We start from the raw sequence: 26953 nt of genomic DNA on the forward strand, positions 1-26953 counted from the left end.
TGGACATCCCTGGCATACAGGAATTGGGTCTTTAGTGTGGTGACCTATTCTCTGCAACTTGAACCTGACACACATCAGGCAGATGCCATTTCTATTGTTTTTTTCAGTGCCTGCTGAACTCTTTCCTTTTACAAGAAGAAGAAGAGGAGGAGGAGGAGGAGGAGGAGGAGGAGGAGGAGGAGGAGGAGTTTGGATTTGATATCCCGCTTTATCACTACCCGAAGGAGTCTCAAAGAGGGTAACATTCTCCTTTCCCTTCCTCCCCCACAACAAACACTCTGTGAGGTCCGTGGGGCTGAGAGACTTCAGAGAAGTGTGACTAGCCCAAGGTCACCCAGCAGCTGCATGTGGAGGAGCGGAGATGCGAACCCGGTTCCCCAGATTATGAGTCTACCGCTCTTAACCACTACACCACTCTTTTAAGCAGAGATCTTTACCCGGACAACACATAATAGCCCACACACCGAGTGTGGGACTGAGGGATCCAGGTGTCAGGAGCTTATCCTACACTCGAGTAGGACCCTGGCAGAGACACATGCCCAACTGGCATGTTCCCTCCCTCCTGGTCGATGGTTTGGGAGCTTCAAAAGCTTTCTTTAGCCCGAACATCACAGCGACCAATGCCAACAGACATTGGCACACTTAGGAATCCACAGAGCTCAGCAACTCAGCATTTTGGCTAATCTACTTTATTTACATATAAACACACATGGAGCACTGCAACATGGCTCCCTCTCTCTCCAGCATCAGACAGCAAAGAGAAAAAGGACAATAGTTCCACTTGATGGAACACAGTGACACAAACAGCCTGTCTCCATCACTTGCCACTCTGTGGAGTCAAAACATATACAGAGATGTGATAGACATCAATCCCATGACTGCAATCATGGAGCAGGAATTCTAACACCGGGTTGCCCTCAAGGTGGTAGTGGAGAATTATCTCCTGCCCACATCCTTGCCCTCCCCTGCCTGTCTGCCCTGGGCCACAGACCTGCCACCCATATCATGTGCAGCGACGTTTCCCACAGGTCCTGGTTCCGCCCCGAAAAGGTCTCGCTGTTGTGCTCCAGCGCCAGGGACTCTGCCAGCAGGAAGACCAGAAACCAGACATACGAGGCCGAATGCAGAAGGAACTTGATCACGGGGATCTTCAGCATTTTGCCAAACTGAGGAGGAATGAGAAAACACACAGTGAGTTGCACACAGTGTTTTAAAGAGGGGGCACACACACCATGGTCGTACATCAGCCCCCCCAAAACCTGATGCCCCTAGGTGTTTTGGGAATTGTAGTCTAAATTTTAATGTATTTTTAATTTTAATGTATTTTAATCTTTTGTTGGAAGTCGATTGGCTGGGGAAACCCAGCCAGATAGGCAGGATATAAATAATAAAGCTGATCTGTCTGTTGTGGAGGCCGAGAAAGGAGCCCGGCCACGAACCCCTCACCTTGGATTTGGGGGCCACATAGTAGACAAGGCACAGGAAAGGCATCCCCATGAAGATGGAACAGGAGACAAAGACCTTCCAGAGATTGGTGCTGCCCCTCCAGCTCTGAAGGCTCCCACACCAGATGGACGACAGCACCTGCTGGCAGATGGGGTGGGCGACAAACTGCGGGGAGGGGAATTGTCAGTTTGCATTTCTTAGTGCAGAAAGTATTGATCTGATGTGCAGAGATCTTTCCTATTCTAATTAATTCTTTTTTTAAAAAAATGATTCAATTTTATTTTTCATTCATCACACACATCTCATATGCATGACATTTTCTATGCATTCCTCCCTCCCTCCCCTCCTGGGCTTCCCCCAACTTCCGCTTCTGATTTGTTTCTCCTTTCACCCATCTTGCTAACCCTAAAAGAAAAAATACTAATAACATATTTATACAATAACATCAAACCTAAAAACATAAAGATGAAAATAAGTACACCATATTGTTTCTCTATTTTCTACACATTTTCTAATGCTAATGATGTGAATGTTTATTTAAATCCTGCCATCAAGTCTATAGACCTTTGTCAGGGAACTGCCATCGGAGCTAGAGGCGGAGGGAAGGCTCCAGAGGGATGGCGGAGAGGGTCCCAGTAGGGAGAGAGGCAGCCCGTCCGCTGGGGAAGGAAATCAGCGTAACACCAGTAGAGAAGGGGGGCAGATGGGGGAATCGGAGAGGAGGCTCCAAGACTCCTTGCCAGAGACCAGCGGAGAGAGTACGGGTACTCCGCTGCCCACACCCTCCCTGCGCAGAAGACTTCCACGCAGGGAGAGTAGGAGGAGACTTGGCGTCAAAGAACTTTTGTGCTGGAAGAAGTTCAAGAAACGCCCACTGACGGATTCTGCCAGCGACTGAGACAGTCTCGATGCTGGAGGCTGTTCAGTCTGAAAGGTTTTAACCAGGTAACCTCGCCAGCAGTGGCAGCAACTTACGCACGAGCAACCCCTAAATCCATTACAGCAATCTGTCAGTCCCCAACGTTGCTTGTGCGCAGCTCCAGAGAGGCAGCACCATGAGCCAGACCAGAGGAGCCGGAGAGACGGAGCAAGCAGCTGCAGTGCAAGGTCTGGTAGAGAGAAACCGAGACTTGGAACAGCATGTAGCTCTCCTGATGGTACGGCTGGACGAAAGATGAGCTCAGGATGCTCAGGTCAGACCCACCCCCATCGCAAGGAAGGTACCGGGGCTGGTACACAAGTTTGGGGGGAAACCCCAGGACTACAATGCGTTCCGAACGGAAATAGAGTACGCTTTGGAACTGCAGCATGATGACTTTGCTAACGATGAGCAAAGGGTAGCCTACATTGTGGGGCATCTGGAGGGTGGGGCAAGGGAATGGATCAGGCCCCTTATGGCGACGCAAAATCATGCCTTGAAGGACCTTAAGAAATTCTTTCAGGCGATGGATGCGATGTATTCCAGTGAAGTCCAGCAAAGTGTGACTCGGCGAGAACTGATGGGGTGCAAGCAGGGGAGCCAGTCAGTTAGAGACTACTGGTCGTGCTTTGCAATGTTGATCCACTGGCTCGGGTGGGATCTGGACTCTGGACCTATTCAAATGTTGTTTGAGAAGGGGTTGTCCCCAACGGTGAAGGACGAACTGTCCCGCGCGCCCCGCCCACAGTCGATGGATCAGCTGACCAAGGCTGTGCTTGCGATTGGAGTGAGGCAGGAAGCGCGGGCTCAGGAGAAACGCAAAGTGAGAGGGGAACGTTGCCATGACTACCGCATTCCTGAAATACCGAGACAGCTTTCCCAGGCGGCTGAGCCAATGGAAATAGATGGCGCGCGCACGCACGCGAGGTTTCAAACTCCAGTGAAGGTCGTAAGAGGGAGGGGAAGGATTGGAAAACCACCAAGAAGTGTTTCCTCTGCCAACGGCCGGGACATTTTGCAAGGGTCTGCCCTCAAAGAAAGGCCTGGCAAGGGATGGTGGGGGCTGCTGGCTGTGAGGAGAAGGGGGAGGAAGGGCAGGCGCAGGGAAACGACAACGCCTGGCTGCCAACCAGAGGGGCCAGCAGCCAGGCCAGCAACCAATAGAAGTGCCCCAGCCTGACCCCCCCAGGGCAGCGATAGCCATAGCAGTGGTGCTAGAACTCCCGAATGGGCACCCAGTCAAGGTTGAGGGGCTGCTGGATTCGGGCAGCTCCTGCAATTGCTTCAGCAGGGACTTCGCTTTGGAGCACCAAATACACTTGCTACCCCTGGATTTTCCCTTGCAAGTGACCACCATCGATGGCAGGGAACTTCTGGGAGGGGAAGTGACACACCAGACCCCGCCAATGCGAATGAGGGTTTCCAGGCACACGGAGACCATTGCCTTTCACGTGGCCACACTGGCAGGACCCCCAATAATACTGGGAATGAGCTGGCTGGCACTGCATGATCCAGTAGTGTCATGGCATCAGCGGTCAGTCACCTTTGGGTCAGCTTACTGTTTGGAACACTGTCTGGGGGGGGGGACCCCAAGAATGACAGTGGCCAGGGGAACTCCGAGACGGAAGGGAAAACCATGGAGGGTTTGAGGAAAAGGAAGGGGTGCTGTACTATAAGGGGGCGCTGTATGTACCGGGGGAGACCTTGAGGGGGAAGGTACTCAAACAACTCCACGACAACCCTACAGCTGGGCACTTTGGACAGCACAAAACCATGCTGTTCGTCACCAGGCAGTTCTGGTGGCCAAGGGTGAGGAAGGATGTACGGGAATATGTACGGGGGTGCGACCGCTGCCAAAGGGGGAGAGGGCTGCCCCCGCAGGGTTACTGGAACCCTTACCCACGCCAGGAAGACCCTGGGAGGTGGTGTCCATTGATTTTATGACAGATTTGCCCAAGTCAAGGGGGAAGACAGCAGTCATGGTAGTAGTCGATCTACTGACAAAGATGTGCCATTTCATAGCTTGCTCACATGCGGTGACGGCAGAGGAGACAGCCAAGTTGTTTGTGGATCACATCTTCAGGTTGCATGGGGATCCTTCGAGGGTTATCTCAGATCGCGGGAAACAATTTACTTCCCGGTTCTGGAGGAAACTCATGAGCTTGCTGCAGGTAGAGGTGGGCTTCTCGATGGCGCGACACCCAGAAACCAACGGGCAAGCAGAAAGAGCGAACAGTATACTCCAGCAATACCTACGCTGCTACGTCAGCGAGAGACAAAACGATTGGGTAGAGAAACCAGCACTGGCTGAATTTGCATACAATAACGCCGAACATGTGTCCACGGGGATGAGCCCGTTCATGGCCAATTATGGGTGTCACCCCAGGGCCTTCCCGGGGAGGGGGGAGGAAGGGTGGAGTGTACCTGCGGCAGAGCAGTTTGTGGAAGAAATGGAGGCCTTGCACCAGCAACTCAATATGAACTTGGAGCGGGCCAAGGAAGTTTACAAGAGGCAGGCAGACAGGCACCGTCGGGAGGGGGAGGCCATACGGGTGGGAGACCGAGTGTGGTTGTCAACCCAAAGGTTACCCCTAAAGGGAGGGTGCAAGAAGTTGCAGCCGAGGCGGCTGGGACCCTTTGAGGTAACACAGCAGGTGAACCCTGTGGCATTCAAGCTCAAGTTGCCTGACAGCATGAAGATACATCCGTTGTTCCATTGGTCCCTACTCTCATTTTTGCCAGTTCTGCAGAACTGGCCTATACTAATTAATTCAAGAGGGTACTGGCAGCTTCTCTGTGCGAAAGAAGCAAGCAGAAGGTTCATGATGTTTGGGTTATTCCTTCAGAGAAGCTGAGTACAGCTGGTTTAAACTGGTTCACTTACCTCTTCTGTTAAGGTGATGCTGACTATAAAAGTAAGGCCAGAAGAAGCCTGCGTTTCACTTTCTCTTCCTACATCTTTTCTTTCTGGTGTGCTATTCTGTACACAGTATGCTTAGTGTTCAATTTTAGTATCTTATTATAAGTTATTGTAAGTTTGAGTTAAGTCTGCTGCAACTGGATTTCTAATGGCCAGGGCCAATCCTGAAGGTTTTGGACTTGGGTCCATTATGCTCATCTGCCTTCAGTAGCAGTGAAGCTCTGCTGGATGAAATACAATTGCCTCTAGTCTATTTTTTGGGAATCCTGCAACGTGTTTAAGTTTTTACTCTGCTAACTATACACTGGAGTTCTGCTCAGGATCAATATTGAGTAGAGTTCATGACAGAAATAAGATCATAGAATCATAGAATCATAGAATCATAGAATCATAGAGTTGGAAGAGACCACAAGGGCCATCGAGTCCAACCCCCTGCCAAGCAGGAAACACCATCAGAGCACTCCTGACATATGGTTGTCAAGCCTCTGCTTAAAGACCTCCAAAGAAGGAGACTCCACCACACTCCTTGGCAGCAAATTCCACTGTCGAACAGCTCTTACTGTCAGGAAGTTCTTCCTAATGTTTAGGTGGAATCTTCTTTCTTGTAGTTTGGATCCATTGCTCCGTGTCCACTTCTCTGGAGCAGCAGAAAACCACCTTTCTCCCTCCTCTATGTGACATCCTTTTATATCTTTGAACATGGCTATCATATCACCCCTTAACCTCCTCTTCTCCAGGCTAAACATGCCCAGCTCCCTTAGCCGTTCCTCATAAGGCATCGTTTCCAGGCCTTTGACCATTTTGGTTGCCCTCCTCTGGACACGTTCCAGTTTGTCAGTGTCCTTCTTGAACTGTGGTGCCCAGAACTGGACACAGTACTCCAGGTGAGGTCTGACCAGAGCAGAATACACTGGCACTATTACTTCCCTTGATCTAGATGCTATACTCCTATTGATGAGGCCCAGAATTGCATTGACTTTTTTTAGCTGCCGCGTCACACTGTTGGCTCATGTCAAGTTTGTGGTCAACCAAGACTCCTAGATCCTTTTCACATGTACTGCTCTCAAGCCAGGTGTCACCCATCTTGTATTTGTGCCTCTTTTTTTTTTTTTTGCCCAAGTGCAATACTTTACATTTCTCCCTGTTAAAATTCATCTTGTTTGTTTTGGCCCAGTTCTCTAATCTGTCAAGGTCGTTTTGAAGTGTGATCCTGTCCTCTGGGGTGTTAGCCACCCCTCCCAGTTTGGTGTCATCTGCAAATTTGATCAGGATGCCCTTGAGTCCATCATCCAAGTCGTTGATAAAGATGTTGAATAAGACCGGGTCCAAGACAGAACCTTGTGGCACCCCACTAGTCACTCTTCTCCAGGATGAAGAGGAACCATTGATGAGCACCCTTTGGGTTCGGTCAGTCAGCCAGTTACAAATCCACTGAGTGGTAGCATAGTCAAGACCGCAAGATGAAAAGGTCACTCCTGGTTCAAAGCCAGGGGTATGTCAGCATCGCCCTAGAGCCAGTGCACCAACTGGACTCTTGCACCTCAACCCCGACTGGGCTAGGCGAGCTGGGTAGCACCGCCAGAGACCTCCTTCTCACAGGAAACGGTCACAGTGCTGTGAACTCACAGCTCAGAGCTGAGAGCACCGGATTCACTGTCTCAATAATACAGTCGTTGCGCAGCAGAGTTTTGCAGAGTCTTGCAGAGTATAAACCACTCGGAGAGCAGCTCTGTAGAATATTTTCCTTTTATTCTATAACTACAACTATGATACAAAGCTATATACAGAGCTGAATATTCTAAGCATAAATCAATGCTACACTGAGAGTCTGCAGCTGCTCTAACAGCAATCTTATCTCTAGGATCTCTAACACTCTCACTCTCTCCGATACACTGACTGACTGACTCTCTCTCTCACACACACACACACAGAGAGATGTTGCTGGGCAGAATAAGTAGATAGGCAGGACACGCCTCCTTCTCTCTGGAGAGTCAGCAGAGACCATCAGGAGATGATCAGGAGATTCTTGGGTATGGGAGGGGTGAAATCTCCTCATCCTCCCCCATTTCATCCGACCATTCAAGAATCTTTAACATAACTGCAACTTACATAAAATACACATTGTGACAATACGAATGAATAAGCAGCTTCTGGAAAAATCTTCACACACATTTCTTCCTCTCAAATGCAAATTGACATCTCTAATTAGGCAGATTTGAACAAACCATTTTTCAGAACTCAAATACACGCTTTCCTTCAAATATCAGGTAAGGAAATAAATAAAGCGTTTTGTGCTACTACTCTCAGCACACTTCATGCTAGGTTTGAAAACCCCACCAGAGTTTCTCGTGACCGCAGTCTTTGCAAACTCTTCAGAAAACCTTTTCGGTGGTACACCCTTGGTTGTTCTCTCGGATCTGCGCAGAACTCTTTGATCCTCTTGTTCTGGTGCTTCCTCCTCTTTGGGAGAATGGGGAGCTAAAGTATATGAAGCTGCTAAGTCTGAGTCAGCGTCAGACTCACCTGAGGCTTTTGGGCTCTGATAATCTGTGCCATCATCTGGAACTACATTGGCATCAGGATTATCATCACCAACAACACTTGCCTCCCTCTTAACTTTCTTTGCCCCTTTTGCACCATCATCACAAATGGGATGGCACTGAAAAACGCCAACTCTGTCCCATTGTGGATTGTCATCAATACTCCTGGTCAACCTTATGGTTTTCGTGTCTGTGATCAGAACACGATAAGACCCTTTCTCATATCCTAGGAAAATACCATGTTCTCCACGCTTGCTCAGTTTGTCACCCTGCGAGGTGTGCACCCAAACCTCCGAACCAAAAATTTTAAAATGCTTTACACATGGCTTTCTTCCGTGAAGCATCTCATATGGGGTGCAATTTACACTAGACTGGTATCTCCTGTTATACACATGACAGAAAAACGAAAGAGCTTCAGCCCAAAAAGGATTGGGCAGCCCTGAATCATGTAACAGCGTTCTGATTCCTTGCTGCAGAGTCTGGTTTACTCTCTCACATAAACCATTCTGCCAGGGTGATCTGGGCGTGGCCGTCCTATGCTCAATGCCCTGTTCAGAAAGAAAACTCTCAAACTCTTCTGAACAAAACTCTCCACCCTTGTCTGTGAAAAGAAAATGTACATTCTCATTATGTACATTTCTGAGCCGTTTACAAAACTGGCGAAACTTGGTAAAGGCTTCAGACTTTTTCTGCAGCATATAGACCCAAACATATTTCGAATAGGAGTCTATCAGAACCATGAAAAACCTTGAATTGCCTCTAGAGAGCGCTAGAGGCCCCACTAAGTCTGCATGAATGACTTCATATGGTTTCTTGGCCTCTCTCCCAGACTCTGTACCTTTGGGAGCTTGCCTTGCCTTACTTTCTGCACAAGAAACACATTTCATGTGGTAGGGACATTCTTTCAACTTCATACCTTGAACCATATCAGGCATTTTTGCCACAGCCTGGAAATTCAAATGACCATAAACGCAATGGTAATAATGAATACATTGGTCATGCAACTTCTCATTCTTATCTACAGATAAATTGCAACACTCTTTCTCAGTTGCTTCTGCAGTGCCTGTACCTAAAACAAAAGGCAATTGGTACAATCCATTTACACATTTTGCATACAAAATGAGCTTGCCATCTCTAAGAATTTCACAGCGAGATTTAGCAAACACCACCTTAAACCCTTGACGATCAAGCTGGGAAACACTCAACAAATTGTCCTGAATATCAGGCGCATACAGGACATTCTTAATAGTTGCATTCAGGCTCTTTAAGAACACAGTTCCCTGAGCCACACTTGTGAGAACTGTCCCATCTGCTTGATGAATTTCTTTCTCTTGCTTCTCAAGCTGAACAAAGAGATTCTTGTCTTTGGCCACATGGTTTGAACAGCCAGAGTCGACCACGAAGAAACTCCGCCCACGTTGACTGGAACAGCGAGAGATCAAGGCCTTTGAAGTAGCAGGTGCATGGGGATTTCGTCCTCCTCCCCCTCTGCCTCTGAAGTTTCCCTTCTTCTTTGAAGACTTCTTACACTGGAAACTCAAATGGCCTTGTGCTCCACACGAAAAGCACCGCTTCAATTTCAAAGCTTTAACAGCAGCAGTTTCACTTTCACTTTCCCCTGCTGAAGACTCAGGCACATTTTCAAGCACATTTTTAACAGCACAGTCCCGGCTTTCTCTAACAGCCTGTCTGCGATCCCACTCATTCAAGAGCACGCTAGACACATAATCTTCTGTTAGCCGGTCAGAAGGCATTGTGGAAATCTGGGCAGCCACTCCATCATAAGACTCATCTAGGCTATTGATCATCAGCATTGCAAACACAGCCTCTGAAATAGCCAGGTCTCGCTGAACAAGGTCCTGTCTGAGACGCTTTAATTGAGATAGATGGCTAGGCAAATCACCACCTTTCTCCAACTGCAGCCTGCACAGCTTCTTAAAGAAAATCACACTGGAACCAGCATTCTGCCTCAGATGCATATCTCTCAACTTATGCCAAACAGCTTGTGCAGTCTCTTGACCCTCTAAGTTCACCAGCAAGTGGTCTGAAACACTCAAAACAATTGTCCCTCGGGCTTTCATATCTGCAGCATGCCATTCAGCCCAATCATCATCATCCTTATCTGGAGGGTCATCTTCTATCGTGTGAAATAGCTTCTCCCTCTGTAAAAGCGCTTTCATCTTTACTTGCCAAACTGCATAGGTTTCAGGCGTGAGGAGAGGAAAGGACAGAGCCATCTGGCCAGAATGTGCACAGGCCATGTCTGCTATTACTTAGAGCAAGACACTTCCCTCGTGCAACACAGATAAAGCCTTGACTCCTTCAGCCACTCTCTCTCCCACTCAGAGCGCAATTAACAGGCAAACAGGGATGCTATCTTCTTCCTTTGGCAGTCAGCAACATACCTCCATAAATCAAGCAGCAGCAACAGCAACAGCAGCAGCTTGAACACTCTGCTCCAAAACAGCTCTGCTTCTGGGCACCGCAAATCAGTCCAGCATGCAGCGTCCGTTCCACCGTCCGGCAATCAGCAACAGAAACCTCTGGCGACTGGGACGCCTGGGACGCCTGGGATGACTGGAACAACGCCAGGTCAGACGACTGGAACAACGACTGGGCCCATAACCGATGTCAGCATCGCCCTAGAGCCAGTGCACCAACTGGACTCTTGCACCTCAACCCCGACTGGGCTAGGCGAGCTGGGTAGCACCGCCAGAGACCTCCTTCTCACAGGAAACGGTCACAGTGCTGTGGACTCACAGCTCAGAGCTGAGAGCACCGGATTCACTGTCTCAATAATACAGTCGTTGCGCAGCAGAGTTTTGCAGAGTCTTGCAGAGTATAAACCACTCGGAGAGCAGCTCTGTAGAATATTTTCCTTTTATTCTATAACTACAACTATGATACAAAGCTATATACAGAGCTGAATATTCTAAGCATAAATCAATGCTACACTGAGAGTCTGCAGCTGCTCTTAGCAGCAATCTTATCTCTAGGATCTCTAACACTCTCACTCTCTCCGATACACTGACTGACTGACTCTCTCTCACACACACACACAGATATGTTGCTGGGCAGAATAAGTAGATAGGCAGGACACGCCTCCTTCTCTCTGGAGAGTCAGCAGAGACCATCAGGAGATGATCAGGAGATTCTTGGGTATGGGAGGGGTGAAATCTCCTCAGGGTAGGCAAACTAAGGCGCGGGGGCCGAATCAGGGCCAATCGCCTTCTCAGTCCGGCCAGAGGACGGTCCGGGAATCAGTGTGTTTCTACATGAGTAGAATGTGTCCTTTTATTTAAAATGCATCTCCTGGTTATTTGTGGGCCTGCCTGGTATTTTTACATGAATAGAATATGTACTTTTATTTAAAATGCATCTCTGGGTTACTTGTGGGGCATAGGAATTCGTTCATATATTTTTTTCTTTCAAAATATAGTCCCGCCCCCCACAAGGTCTGAGGGACGGTGGACCAGCCCACGGCTGAAAAAGATTGCTGACCTGACCAAAAAGCAAAGGCCTGCCTGGTGGTCTCAGGACTACTTCCCCCAAAGTGACTGTCAAGTATACCTCCCCACCCCCAATCTCCCTCAGCCTCACTTGGCAAAAACACAGCTGTATGGATCTGCGCTTCTTCAGCTTTCCCACTGCTGTTTAGGGTCTCATTAAGAATGGCTCTAAAAAACCCCTAATGGTTTACAGTGGTACCTCAGCTTAAGAACAGCCCTGTTTACGAATGATTCTGTTTACAAACTCCACAAAACCGGAAGTAGTGTCCCGGTTTGTGAATTTTACCTCGGTCTAAGAACGGAAACCGAACGGTGGAAGGGCACTGGCGGTGGGAAGCCTCATTAGGGAAAGCGCACCTCAGTTTAAGAACAATTTTGGTTTAAGAACGGACTTCCAGAGACTTCCGGGGGCGGCGCGAACGGCAATGGCGGTCCTCTTCCACTAGCGAGGAGGAGGCTCCGCAGAAAAGGGTCGTCCGCTACGGCGAAGCGGAGACCCACGTCGGAAACCCACAGGCAGCAAGAGCCTGTGGTCTTGAGGCTCGGTGGGCGCCAGAAGCGACCCTCTTAGCATCAAAGGAACCCCGTAAGGGGCTCCGAAACGTGGAGGGGGGTTGCGGCGCTGTGAGCCGTTTCGCAATCTGCGGAGTGAAGCCGCGCTGCTGCTGCCGGTGAGCGCTGATCCCTTTTCCTGCAAATTCTGGATCCGGAATCAAATATCAACCTATTCGTGAGTAAAGACTGAAACACTTGAAATTTGAGACCAAAAGCTGAATTAAAAGATTTGAACTTGGCTGAGAGCGGAGAGACGTGGAAACAGGAAGTCCGTCTTCCGCTGCCATTGAACTTTAAAAAGCAAAGAGCTGGAGGAGTGGAGGCTGAAAAAAGAACTTTTAACTTTATTGATCTAAGCATCCACTGAACCTGCAATATAAAGTAAAGACTTTAAGTTTATGACTTGGAATTATTATTTGCATTTGACTTATCCTTCTTTCATTGGATTACAATTGAAAGGTGAAACCCAGGGTCCGGAGCTGCCTGAGCTCTGAGAGACTGAGCTGTCAGTTTTGCAGACTTGGCTACTGTGTATTGGAACTTGCAACAATCTGAGGGTACTTAGACCTCCTAATTTGAAACATCTTTTGGAGACCAGTAAGCACTGTTGGAAACAAAGTGACTATTAATATCAACTCTGCTAAATACTTGTATTTGAAGGTTCTTGGACATTAAATTAGACTCTGAAAGACATTTTAAGCTCCCTCTAGAGGATTGGAGATTTAAAACAGTGACTTTACATTTACTTTCGATTTCCTGGCTGCTTGCTTTCTCTGGGCCTCTCTATTCCCATGGGAATAACTCAGTGTGACCTTGACTGATAGATAACGTTGGAATGAGTGGCACAAGAAGAAGAGGAAGAGTTAGACAAACAACTTTGACAACTCTAACCTCAGCCTCACAGACACGTAGATCATCTGTACCTACTCTGGCTTCAGAAGTAGAAGAAGTTGCTTTGTCACAGGCAAAAGAGGGAGAAATAGAGCAGTTACAATTGGAAGATATGGCCTCAGGAGCATCTGCTTCTATTTTAGAGAAAATTTTTGAAAAATTGGAAGCTTTAGACAAGAAAGCAGATGAGCAAACAGCTAAGATTGACCAAAATACAGAATGCCTAAATAAATTAACTGGACAAGTGGCACAGAACACACAGGCAATTGGACAGTTGACGGAGGCCACAGCAGAAAATCGGAAATTGGCTGAGGATACCAGACAAAAATTAGAAAACTTAGAACAAGAGGTAAGACCACTCACCAAACAAGTAGGGGAACATCAGATTTATCTCTCTATGATAGAACTGCGAAATCGTGAGAATAATTTGAGGATTAGGTCGCTACAAGAAGCAGAAGAAGGAAACTTAGCTGAGTTTTTAACCAAAGAATTCTCCAAGTTTTGGAATTTAGAGGAAAAGGATTTTAAAATTGTGTCAGCTTTCAGGCTTGGAAGATTTATAAAAAAGGAGAGGCCCAGAGACTGCCTGATAACATTGAGATCAAAGGAGGAAAGGGACAAGATTTTGGGCCTACACTACGGAAAGTCACTGGACATTTTGGACAGAAGAATTGAAATTTACAAAGATATTCCTAGACAACTGTTGGACCTTAGAGCCGCCTATTCTGAACTTGCCAAACTATTAAGGAGCAACGCAATTGCTTTTAGGTGGGAATTCCCCCAAGGAATATCCTTTACCTTTAGAGGGAAAAAGGTTAAAATTAGAACACCGGAAGAGAGAGACAAATTTCTGTCTACATACGGAGAGGACCTTCAAAAAGGAATTGAACTACCTCCTGGGCCTGGAGCAATGGCAGTACCAGCACCTGTGGAACCTGAAGATCCTGTGAACAAGATACCACCCCTTGAAAAATAATCAGATTAATTCAGGATGTCTCTGCAACTGTTGAGCTGGAATATAAATGGCTGTAATATTCCGGAAAAAAGGAAGAAAATATTTCATATATTAAAAAAAGAACAATTGGACATTATTTGCCTACAGGAAACACATGTGACAAGGCTCCACAGAAAAGTGTTAATAAATAAAAGATTGGGCCAGGAATTTATATCTTCGGACAAAGTGAAGAAGAGAGGTGTGGTGATATATGCGAAAGAGAGCCTGTCACCTAAATTCTTATTTAAAGATGAACATGGAAGAATTTTGGCAATTGAGATACAACACCAAGGAGAGAAACTTCTGATATTAGGAATTTATGCACCTAACGAAGGGAAATCGGAATTTTACAAGAAGCTGCATGAGACTATGCTGGATTATCTGGACTACAACAACATCATAATGATGGGAGATATGAATGGGGTCGTATCAACTAATATGGACAAGTCACAAAGTCAAAATGTTACAAAAGACGGCAGACTACCTAAAACTTTTTTTTGAAATGACAGACAACATGGATTTGATTGACATTTGGAGGACAAAGAACCCACTAGGAAGAGAGGGAACATTCTTTTCTGAAGCCCAATTGACCTGGACAAGAATCGACCAAATATGGATATCTAGAGGCCTGGCACCTAAGGCCAGAAAAGTAGAAATCTGCCCAAAGACCTGTTCCGACCATAATGCAGTAAAGATGGATATGATACTACTACCAACCGGCTCTTTTAGATGGAAGATGAATGACAATTTGTTTAGAGATCAGGAAATTACCAAGAAGGCCCAAAAAGCTTTGAAGGACTATTTTGAGATAAACATGAATACTACGGTGGAAAAAAGAATCGTCTGGGACGCAAGTAAAGCTGTAATGAGGGGATTCTTGATACAACAGAATGCCGTAAAGAAAAGGACACAAAATGAGAAAAAAGACAAGATCCTGGATAAAATAAAAGAATTAGAGAAGAAGTTAAGATTAAACCCGAAGTCACAGCCAACTCTGAGAGAAATTAAACTTTATCAAACACAATATTCTAAACTGATAAATCAGGAAATAGAATGGAAGGTCAAATTAATGAAACAAAAAACGTTTGAGTGGGCGAATAAATGTGGAAAACTGCTAGCTTGGCAGTTGAAGAGAAGACAAAGATTAAATACGGTTACAAATTTAGAGATTGAAGGAAAAAACATTCAGAATCCTGTGGACATTAGAAAGTGTTTCCAGAGATACTTTAAAAAACTATACACCCAAGGGCCGCAAGACGAGGCCGAGATTAAACAATTTTTGGCAAAAAATGGATTATCAAAACTGTCACAAGAAAATAGGACAATCCTGAATTGCAAAATAACACGACAAGAGATTGAACAAGCCATTCAGAACATGCAATTGGGCAAATCTCCAGGGCCAGATGGGCTGACCTCCAAGTACTATAAGACATTAAAAGACTACTTGATACAACCTTTGATGGAGGTCAGCAATGAAATTTTGGAGGGGAAGAGGGCACCGGAGTCGTGGAAGGAAGCGTTTATCACATTAATACCAAAGACGGAAGCTGAAAAGACACAACTTAAGAACTATCATCCCATCTCTCTTTTAAACGTGGATTACAAAATATTTGCAGACATTTTGGCAAGTAGACTTAAAAAAGTTTTAAATGAAGTAATCCATAAGGACCAGGCAGGCTTTCTCCCAGGTAGACATTTGTTTGCTAATACAAGGAACATTATTGACATTTTGGAACTTTTGCAAACAGATATAAACACAAAAGCAGTTTTAATTTTTATAGATGCGGAGAAGGCCTTTGACAACATCTCCTGGAAATTTATGATGGGAAACTTAAAAGAAATGGGAGTGGGACGGGGTTTTGAGAATGGGATTGAGGCGATATATTCAGAGCAGAAAGCTAAACTGATAGTTAATAATGTGGTTACAGAGGAGTTTAAAATTGAAAAAGGAACACGACAAGGTTGCCCTATTTCCCCTTTGTTATTTATTTCGGTTCTGGAAGTGCTATTGAATATGATCAGAGGGGACCGGTTGGTGGAAGGAATTCAGGTCGGACAGAAACAATATAAATTAAAAGCTTTTGCAGATGACCTGGTTTTGACCTTGCAGGAGCCAGAGTCTAGTACGAAAAGAGTATTACAACTGATTAATGACTTTGGTCGGGTGGCTGGATTTAAATTAAATAAACAGAAAACTAAAGTTTTGGGGAAAAACTTAACAGATACAGAGTCAGAACAGTTTCAGAAAGAGACAGAACTTAATGTGGTTAAAAAAGTAAAATACCTAGGGGTAAACATAACATCAAAAAATCTAAGTCTATTTAAGGATAACTACGAAAAATGCTGGGCAGAAATCAAGAGAGACTTAGATAGTTGGTCAAAATTGAAACTTTCTTTGTTAGGCCGAATTGCTGCTATTAAGATGAATGTATTGCCAAAGATGTTGTTTTTGTTTCAAACACTTCAGGTTTTGGACAAGACGGAGTGCTTTCAGAAGTGGCAAAGAGATATTTCTAAGTTTGTCTGGCAGGGCAAAAAGCCCAGAATTAAGTTTAAGATATTAACTGATGCGAAAGAAAGAGGGGGCTTTGCCCTGCCAGATCTAAAGTTGTATTATGAGGCCGCAGCGTTCTGCTGGCTAAAAGATTGGCTACTTCTTGAAGACACTGACGTGTTGGATTTGGAAGGGTTTAACAATGCTTTTGGATGGCATGCATACTTATGGTATGACAAGGTTAAAGCAAATAAGGCCTTTAAGAACCATATTGTCAGAAAATCACTGTTTAATGTCTGGACAAAATATAAAGACTTGCTGGAAAATAAAACTCCAAGGTGGCTTTCACCTTTGGAAGCTAAGGCCCGAAAAAGACCCAATATGGAGGCTAAATGGCCTAAATATTGGGAAATATTAGAAAAAGATGGAGACAATTGGAAATTGCAGAGTTTGGAGAAAATGAAGGATAAAGTGCGAGACTGGTTACATTACGCTCAGATTAAAGAAGTTTTTAAAAACGACAAGAAACTAGGGTTCCAGGTGGAGAAATCGAAACTAGAAACAGAATTGTTAGAACCAAAGACTAAGGTACTTTCAAGGATGTATAACTTGCTGTTAAAATGGAATACACAAGATGAAATGGTCAAATTGGCGATGATAAGGTGGGCACAGGACATTGGGTATAATATTATGTTTGAGGACTGGGAAAGGTTGTGGAGTACTGGATTGAAATTTACCGCATGTAATGCTTTGAAAGAAAATGTAATGAAAATGATATATAGATGGTACATGACCCCAGTCAAACTTGCAAAAATTTACCACCTGTCTGATAATAAGTGTTGGAAATGTAAAGAGAGCGAAGGAACATTCTTCCACCTCTGGTGGACTTGCCCTAAAGTGAAGGCGTTCTGGGAAATGATTTATAATGAACTGAAAAAGGTATTTAAGTATACCTTCACTAAGAAACCAGAGGCCTTTCTTTTGGGTATTGTCGGCCAAGGGGTGGTAAAGAAGGATTGGACATTTTTTATGTATGCAACAACAGCAGCAAGGATACTTCTCGCAAAGTACTGGAAAACTCAAGATCTACCCACACTGGAAGAATGGCAGATGCAACTGATAGACTATATGGAACTAGCTGAGATGACTGGCAGAATCCGTGACCTGGGAGAAGAGAGGATGGAGGAGGATTGGAAGAAATTTAAGAACTATTTACAAAAACATTGCAACTTGAGTGAATGCTAAGCAGGATGCTAGATCATAAATAATTGAGCACCACTAACTTAGATGATTTAAGAAAATAAGAGAGATTGAGAAAATATAACTCTTTTTTTGAGAACTAGAAGACTATGAAATATAGAAGGGATATAAGAATGCAAATAAGATAACAAATTGCTGTTAAAAAGTTATAACGATGAAAGTGGGAGCGGGAGATGTGAGGAAGTCCAAAAAAAATAATGTGAAACTATGTTAAGATATTTGCTATATTGTCTGTTACATGTATTTTTATTGTAAACTCCAATAAATATTATATATAAAAAAAAAAAAGAACGGACTTCCAGAACGGATTAAGTTCGTGAACCAAGGTACCACTGTATATGGCCAGTATAAGCGTGAGATGGACACCAACACAAGAGGGAGGATGGACTTTTGAATAAGGTTGTTGGTTTATGAAAGGCAAGACAGCCAGATATACTGGGGTCTTAAAGGTGCTTGGGGCGGTTTCTGAAGACTTCTCCACTGTGGCCAACCAGATGAAGCTAGGAAACCGCAAGAAGATTACAAGCAACAGCTCTCTCAAACCTGATTCCACACGTTTCGGCAACCCCTGCTGGATCAGGCCAATGGCCCATCCACTCCAGCATCCTGTTCTCACAGTGGACAAACAAAGGGTGCCCCCAAAGGGAAGTCCACAACCAGAACGCAAGTGCCATGGCATCTTTGACAAGGGAAAATGCTGCTGGCCATTGTGGCTGGCAGTATGTGAGACCCCCTGCCCACTGCAAGACCTTCCTAACACCAGCAGCAGACTTTGGTAATATGGTGCCCTGAGGACAAAATTTGGCACCCTCCCCCCCCTCTCCATTCTGCGCATACTCTCAAGTGTGCTACGCCATAGTTTTGTACCCCCTTGGCTCGGCGCCCTGTGCAGGAGAACAGCCCACACTACCTTAAATCCGGCACTGCTCCCATCTGCCCCCGGACCATGCTCCTCTGACAAGCTCACCCGCTTCTGGTTGTAGTTGACAGCCAGGCGAAGCCTCGCCAAGTTGGGGATGCCCTCCTCGAAGGCCTGGTCATCGAGGTCCTCCTCTTCCTCATCATTCGAGGAATCCGCCACGTCATTCAAGACGGCCGTCACCTCGCTCTGGTTGCGGCACATTCCCAGCAGCTCAAAGGCAAACTCCTGGCACAGCTGCTCCAGGGCCAGGTACTCGGGCTGGACGGGGGGACAAGGACAAGGCAGGGTCAAGGAAGGGTCTGGCTCACCCCAATTCTGAAGAGAACGGCTTTTCTGGGTGCAGAATCTGAATTGCCCAGATGCATAGCGTGGTCTACATGGACTCCCCACCCCAACTCTTTCCTCTAAAAAGAATTAGGCTTGTGACGTGAATATTGTGGAATTAAAAAGCAACGTCGATGTCAGGGCTGAGGAACAACCAATGGCCTTCCAGATGTTGTTGGACTCCCAGCCCACATGGCCTATGTTCAGGGATGATGGGAGTTGTGGTCCACCACTACCTGGAGGGCCATAGATGTTCCCCACCTTGACCTACTGTCAGGCTTTGGGGAATCAAATCCCTCCCTCGGCGGCAGTAAATAAGCAGATCAAACGAAAAGAGCATTCTTACCAATTTACCGTTGATTCCGGAGTATTAGGCAACTGGGCGTATAAAATGACCCCCCAGATTGGCAGCTGCCAATTTGGGGGGGTCGACTTATACGCCCAGTCTTATGCGATGCTAAGCCAGCTTCACTGGGTGGCTTCCTCCCAGGGCAGAGCCCACCGCCCGCTGCCGCTGCCCAGTGAACCCATACCCAGCATATAAGATGACCCCCGACCTTTTAGAGGATTTTCCAGGGTTAAAAAGTCGTCTTATACGCCAGAATCTACAGTATTTAATAATCACAGCAAGTGACAAAGGAAGGCATATCTCTAGAAATGGCATGGCTTCCAGTAGAGGCTCACCCCCTCCGTCCGCATTAATCTACATCACTCCAACATTGGATAATCTGAGCTTCTTGCCACTGCGCTCTCTGTTCTATCACTCTCAACGCCCGTCTAGTCTTGGGCGAAGGGGGGTCAGGAATGCCATCCAAGGACACTGAATCTGCCAGCTGCCTCTCTCCTGGTGTTTCCTCTTCTAGCTGTTCCTCGCCCAATATTTCCCAGCTTTCCCCCTCTGGGCTATGCCCCTCTGCAAACCACTGTTCTAAATCAATACTTTCCTCCTGCCCTTGGGAAGGTTCGGGGGGGCCTCCCACCATTCCTCCTCAGTCCAGTCCCTGACACCTACACGATGGGTGCAGCAAGAGACAGACCTTGAATTCGGGCTCCTTCTTGGAGAGGCGCTTGAGCTCTCGGCTGAGCTTGAAGGCCGTCAACATGGCGTCTTCGCTGGCGATGGAAAGGTGCGCCCGGCTGGCGATGCCCTTGTAAGTGTTGATGCGAGAAAGCGAGAACTTGAGCAGGTCAAACTTGCGGCCGTTGGAGCACTCCAGGCAGGAGCACGAGACCTTGTGCGGCCCCGGGATGGCGTGGCCTTTCTTCATGAGCATGTCCACGATTTCGTAGAGGTCCTTCTCGCAAGCCAAGGTGAGGGGCGTCACGCCCGGGGCAAAGCGTGAGTTGTCGATGGAGTTGTCAAACAAGGCCGAGGAGAAGGACTTGATGTCCATCTTGCGGCCTTTCTCCTGGTCCAGGCGGTCCAGCAGCAGCTTGACCACGGTGGGCTGGTTGGTATCCACGGCAACCAGCAAGGCCTCGTGGATCTGACGGAAGTCAAACTTGACAATGCGCAGCAGCGTCTTGGTGATCTCCTCGCCGCCCGTGCGGATGGCCAGGTTGAGAGCCTCTCGCCACGCCCGGTCCTCGGCCTCATCCAGCTGCCTCAGGATCCCGTCGCTCACCTGCAGCAGCTGCTGGACCTTCATCAGCTGCCCGTCTTGGATGGCGTTGAGGAGGCCGTCCGGGAACTTCAACTTTTTGTTCACGATTTCTTTCCAATCGGGTTGCTAAGGGGGTGGATGGAAAGACAAGGGTCAATCTCTTTTTTCCCATTTATTTATTTATACTTTTCAAGTTTATTTCACTAATTTTACAATCATTTTGACATTTCAAAACTTAACTTCCTTCACCCTCTTTCTGCGGTTTCTTAAATTTACTTTTAATATCTTCTGCATATCTAAATTAACTTAATTTGCTCATTTATTTCATCTTCTTTAAATATATAGAATATATGAATTCTCTAATGTTATTTATTCCTTCAACCAACAAAGACAGGGAAAAACCTCCTCTTTCTTTTGCATCTATCAATATTATATTTTTTATTCTCGGTTTTTTCCCTTGCCAAATATATTAAGAAATATCTTTTTGGCATGCATTGAAACAATCTGTCTTGCCAATCACCGGAATCGATTAAAACAAAAATAGCATTCTTGGTAATAGAGTCATCTTTATAGTCAACATTCTACCTAAGAGTGAAAGATTTTTAGCTCAAGACCTCCACCACCCCAATGCATCATACATACATCACTGAAGAGGCGGTCTACAGCAGAAAACCTGTCTGCCAGGTTACCTGAGAATGATCACTGATTGCATTATTTGGGCAGTCTGGCGTATTCTTTGTGATGCTAAATACTCAGTTCCTGAACCCAGGTCACAGGCTCACCCTATTCATACACAGATACGCCCTTAAGACAGGATTTATGAGCACAGAGACAATGGGGAGGTTTTCCCATTTCCTTTCTTCTTGCAGAGAAACATTTGAAGTCAATTTGGGAGAGACAAAATGGTTTCAGGACTTTTCCTGTACTGCTTCAGACATGTGGTTTATATATTTGTGTATGTGTTTGCCTGGTACATTTATTTTATACCTTAGGCCTTGTAATTCTCATAAGACTGAGAAGGAGCAGGTCTGGAAGCAGAGGGGCTGAGGGATGAAGGCAGGAGCAGGGGGCTGGGTGAGGGGTGTCCTCACCCAGGAAACAAGGAAAAGAGGAGGTGGTCGAGCACACGCTTCACCCTTAGCCCTCCAGACGTAGCCCCTGCCTGCATGGAAGGACAGAGGGGACAAAGGCACTCACTTGGCCATTGCCATCCCTGGCAGGAGCTGTTCTAGTCAAACTCCCCCTGGGCAAAGCAACTCTATTACCGTATTGACCCATATATATATATATATATGGTATTTATTAAGATTTTTTGAAATATTACAGTAAAAATGAAAAAGAAAAGAGAAAAATACAAAATAAAAACAGTTAAAAACACACATATTTTCAGTTACTTATTTTCCTTTAGCTTATTTCCCGGACCTCCTCGTACCTCCCTTTTTTGTATTCCACTTCAATTTATTGGTTCAGCAAATCCTTACCATTAGATTTTAACCCATTTATAACCCTTTTTTTTTTTCATATTCTCTTAAAGCATTACAGCTAGAAACCACTTAATTACTATCCAACATCGTTCTATCATTCATTAATTTTACAATATTTCTGTAAATAGTCTTTAAATTTCTTCCAATCTTCTTCCACCGACTCTTCCCCCTGGTCTCGGATTCTGCCACGTACTGACCCTAATATAAGCCACACTTTCCCCCCAGATTTCCATTGTGTGGCTTATATTCACCACCCTACGGTATTACTGCTGAAACAGGTCCCACAAGGGCCTTCGGAGGTGTGGGATGGCACCCATCTCGACTGCATCTCCCAAGCCCCCCTCCCCAAGCCACTGTAAGGAAGGGGGGGAGGCTGCCAGCAAAGCACCCCCACCCCCAGGAAGCAGCCTGGGAGCATGGGGCAATGGTGTGCAGCGCTGGCTTGGGGAGGTAGTAGTGTTGGGAGGCAGGCTGCGAGAAGAGCAAACCTATCCATTCTGAAGGAAATCAGCCCTGAGTGCTCACTGGAAGGACAGATCCTGAAGCTGAGGCTCCAAGACTTTGGCCACCTCATGAGAAGAGAAGACTCCCTGGAAAAGACCCTGATGTTGGGAAAGATGGAGGGCACAAGGAGAAGGGGACGACAGAGGACGAGATGGCTGGACAGTGTTCTCGAAGCTACTAACATGAGTCTGACCAAACTGCGGGAGGCAGTGGAAGACAGGAGTGCCTGGCGTGCTCTGGTCCAGGGGGTCACGAAGAGTCGGACACGACTAAACGACTAAACAACAACAACAAACCTGCCTTGGCTGATATAGAAATGTAAAAGGTAAAGGTGAAGGGACCCCTAACCATTAGGTCCAGTCGTGGCCGACTCTGGGATTGAGGCGCTCATCTCGCTTTATTGGCCGAGGGAGCCGGCGTACAGCGGTCATGTGGTCAGCATGACTAAGCCGCTTCTGGCAAACCAGAGCAGCGCACGGAAACACCATTTACCTTCCCGCCGGAGCGGTACCTATTTATCTACTTGCACTTTGACGTGCTTTTGAACTGCTAGGTTGGCAGGAGCAGGGACAAACAACAGGAGCCCACCCCGTCGCAGGGATCTGAACTGCCGACCTTCTGATCGGCAAGTCCTAGGCTCTGTGGTTTAGACCACAGCACCACCCGCGGTTGCATACAAATTAAAAGTGGAATGAAAAAACCTAACACTGCTCTCAGAAGGGACGGAAACGTGGGGAAGGGGATGGAGAGCAGATGGTTGGAGATTTCACAGCGAGGGAAACTGATGCTGACATCTGGATCTTGACTCAGACCTTTTCGGCTGTGTGGCCAGCAGTGCTGCAGATATCGGGCTACCCCCAGATGGCACTTAGAACAAACCTTTTCTGGACAGATGTCCAGCCTGCCAGCCAGGTGTCATCGGCACCCGGTTGGCAAAAGCTGCATTAGGGGGCCGCGTTTATTTCCTGCAATTTCTCGCGTCACAAAAGGCGATGGAAAGAACCAACCCGGCCCAGGTGGTTTCCCTGCCTCCCCAGAGCCACAACTCATTACCTCTTCGGTAATTAAGTCCCTCGCTTTCCGAGTGCCATTTCCACTTCCCCTCTTGGCTGCGCCAGATTGAATTCGCAAGCAGTTGCCTTGGCACAGGAGGGCCAAATGGATTTGAAAAGGAGTCCCTGGGGAAGCTGCTTGTTGAGGAAGGCGGCAAGGGGGGGGGGCGGCTTGCTGACAGCCACTCGGAAAAGGCCCAGGTAACAAAGCTAAGAAGGCTGCGTCTGGAGTGGAGCACCTCCCTTGCTATCTGAAGAGGCCTGCAGGGTGCCCAAGAGGCATTATCCGGGTGGGGGGTACCAAAGGATACAGAGAGTTGCCGCATCAGGGCTTGCATTGCTGCCAGCCACTTAGCACCCGAGAATCATAGAATCATAGAATCATAGAGTTGGAAGAGACCACAAGGGCCATCGAGTCCAACCCCCTGCCAAGCAGGAAACACCATCAGAGCACTCCTGACATATGGTTGTCAAGCCTCTGCTTAAAGACCTCCAAAGAAGGAGACTCCACCACACTCCTTGGCAGCAAATTCCACTGTAGAGTAAATGGCAGTGCAATGGAGAGGGAGCCTTCGTGCAGGATGGCTAAAAAGCGAGGCTGCAGGACCTCTGTGACACTCTCTTTTTAAATATATATATATATATTGAATGATTTTATACTACAAAAAATAATACAACCATACTACCACAAAATACAATTGAGAAATAAAAATTACATTCATCAATACTTCGGTATTTATTTACCGTCTTATTTCCTCACAAACATCCCATACAAAACACACACACACACACACACACACACACAAAATGATAATAATGAAAATAAATATTTCCCCCCTTTTAGCTTACAAAATCTTTTCTTCAATTCTGACTTCCTTTCAAGTCCTTTGCATATGTTTTATCTTATAACTGAATGTGGATAACAATTAAGGATTTATTGTTTTCTGAATATATCAGAAATTTTATATAGAAAGGTTTATTGTTTTGTGCACATTCAAAGGACCTCTGTGACTCTCCCCCAGAGCCCAAGGGCAGCAGGAGCCGGGCATTGAAGCAGGAGCTAGGATGTGGGAGCAGGAGAGACAGGCAAGGGAGCAACTACCATTCGCTACAGAAACAACTGTAAGAGTAATTCCTTGGACTGGCACCAAGGTCTGCAGTAGTGCAGTCCAGCAACTACTGGACAAGTAGTTCAGACAATCTTAGTAGAGAAGCCGACAGCAAGGAAGCATACATGTCTGTATGTACACACGTGAAAAGTGTTGGGGAGCCCCCCTCCCTGCCCTGCACTCACTGTGATTCCATTGAACTCCAGTGCCATCTTGCCCAGGGCAGACGTGCCAGCTCCTTACAGGTGTGACTGGCAAAGGATGCTCCAGGTCCTTCCCCTTCCAGCAGAACGAAACCGGGGAAGGCCTGGCTGAAAAGGTGTCCTGCTTCTCCTCCAGGCTTTCCTCTCCAGCCCTCTGCCAGTGCGGATCTCTTGTTTTTCCCTGGCAGGGGCAGGAGCAGGCAGGAGCGCAGCGGGGCCACCTGCCAACCCCCCAGGGGACTGGGTTGCCACATGAACGCCATGGGCAGCCTCCAGCAAGGCCTCCCCCTGCTCCCCCAGGAGCCTGGGCTGTTTGTCACAGCAGCCGGTTCCTGCTCTCAGCTCCCTCCTCCCTCCCTGCCTCTCTCCCTTTGCACATCTGCCCTGCTAGCCCCCAGCCCCTTCCTGCCTCAGGCCAGCATGGAAAGGAACTGGGGTGGCAGAAAGGGGGACGGCTGGGGAATGGAGCATTGAACAGATGGCGCAATTCTCTCCTTTTGTGAGTTCTTTTCCAGGTAATTCACTGGGTGGGTTGAGGTCAATTCAGCTTCTGTTCAGTTTCCCCCGCCCCGCCCCCCAGTCATTTGGGGCTTGCTTTATTAAAGAGAGGGACGCAGGTGGCACTGTGGGTTAAATCACAGAGCCTAGGACTTGCCGATCAGAAGGTCGGTGGTTTGAATCCCTCTGACGGGGTGAGCTCCCGTTGTTCGGTCCCTGCTCCTGCCAACCTAGCAGTTCGAAAGCACGTCAAAGTGCAAGTAGATCAATAGGTACTGCTCTGGCAGGAAGGTAAACGGCATTTCCGTGCGCTGCTCTGGTTCGCCAGAAGCGGCTTAGTCCTGCTGGCCACATGACCTGGAAATACTGTTTGCGGACAAATGTCGGCTCCCTTGGCCAGTAAAGCGAGATGAGCGCCGCAACCCCAGAGTCGGCCACGACTGGACCTAATAGTCAGGGATCCCTTTACCTTTATTAAGGAGAAGAGTGTGTGCTTCATCAAGGAAAGGTTTTCTCCCTGTCTCATAATACTAGAGCCCAGCGGGGCCATCCAATGAAACTGAATGCTGGAAGATTCAGAGGAAAGAACCTCACACAGTGCGCAATGGAACTTTGGAACTCACTCCAGCTGGAGGCAGTGCCAGCCTCCAATGTGGTAATAGCTTCCAGCACCGCTGCTAGTGTTACAAGAATTCTAAGTTCTCAAATATAAAATAAATGTTCATAAATGTACAAGGCAATCACATACATAAGTATATAAACCATGTGTCTGAAATAGTACAGGAGAGCAGTCCTGAAGCCATTTTGACCCTCCCAAATTGACCTCAAATATTTCTCTGGAAATATTTCTGGAAGGAAATGGAAAGCCTCCCCATTGTCTTTTGCTTACCTGTCTGAAGGGCATATGTGTGTATGAACAGGGTGAGCCTGTGACCTGGTTTCAGGAATTAAAGTATTTGCCGTCAAAAAAGAATGGCCAGGCTGCCCAGGTAAAGCAATCAGTGACCATTATCAGGTATCCTGGCAGACAGGATTTCTGCTGTAGGATTTCTGCCTCCTTCTGTGATGTATGTATGTTTTAGGCGGTGGTCTTGAGCGACAGGGTGGGCAATTTCAAAAGTCTATATAGGGGCTTGCGCACCATTGTTCTGGTTTCCTCCTCCCTCCTTTGTGGGGGTGAGAGTGTGAGCACCCTGTTGCAACAGTTAATAAAGATCAGGATTACTAGCTGCCTTGCTTCTCAATATGCAGTATATACTCGAGTATAAGCTGACCCAAATATAAGCCGAGGCACCTAATTTTAGCACAAAAAACTGGGAAAACTTATTGACTCGAGTATAAGCCGGTTCACCACACCACAGACCTGGTGGTGGCGGCAGCGGAGGAGGAAGAACAAGCAGCCCGAAAGGGCTCCTTTTGGGCTGCTCGTCCCTCCTCCACCGCCTCTGCCGCTCGCAAGAGCAAGCATAGGAGCCACAGTTGGGAGAGGCGCAGCGCAGCGCAGCGCCTCCTGTGCCTGCCCTTGCGAGAGGCGGGTGGCAGCAGGACCAGCGGCGAGAAAGGGCTCCTTTCGGGCCGCTCATCCCTCCACCGGCTTCGCCCGCCTCACTTGAATGTAAGCCACGGGGGGCTTTTTCAGTATAAAACGTGCTGAAAAAGTCGGCTTATACTCGAGTATATACGGTACTCAATAAACTCTGGTTGGTGTTTTCTCCTACGATAGGG

The 26953-nt window shown here is 47.0% G+C and overlaps 1 protein-coding gene across 1 annotated transcript in view; it reads right to left on the reverse strand.

The window, feature by feature from the left end:
* Positions 1-26419, reverse strand: part of LOC308475076 (short transient receptor potential channel 2-like) — a 43309-nt gene extending 16890 nt beyond the window's left edge. The window contains exons 1-5 of the mRNA XM_081001897.1: positions 25698-26419; positions 19812-20504; positions 18496-18708; positions 1447-1611; positions 992-1166 (exon numbers count right to left, since the gene is read on the reverse strand). Coding sequence (XP_080858023.1) covers positions 992-1166; positions 1447-1611; positions 18496-18708; positions 19812-20504; positions 25698-25778 — 1327 coding nt within the window. The 5' untranslated portion in view covers positions 25779-26419. The remainder of the gene's footprint in view (positions 1-991; positions 1167-1446; positions 1612-18495; positions 18709-19811; positions 20505-25697) is intronic.
* Positions 26420-26953: the final 534 nt, after the last annotated feature.

The sequence above is a fragment of the Podarcis pityusensis genome (genome assembly GCF_964106645.2).
Source record: "Podarcis pityusensis genome assembly, chromosome: 4".
NCBI classification, from domain to species: domain Eukaryota; kingdom Metazoa; phylum Chordata; class Lepidosauria; order Squamata; family Lacertidae; genus Podarcis; species Podarcis pityusensis.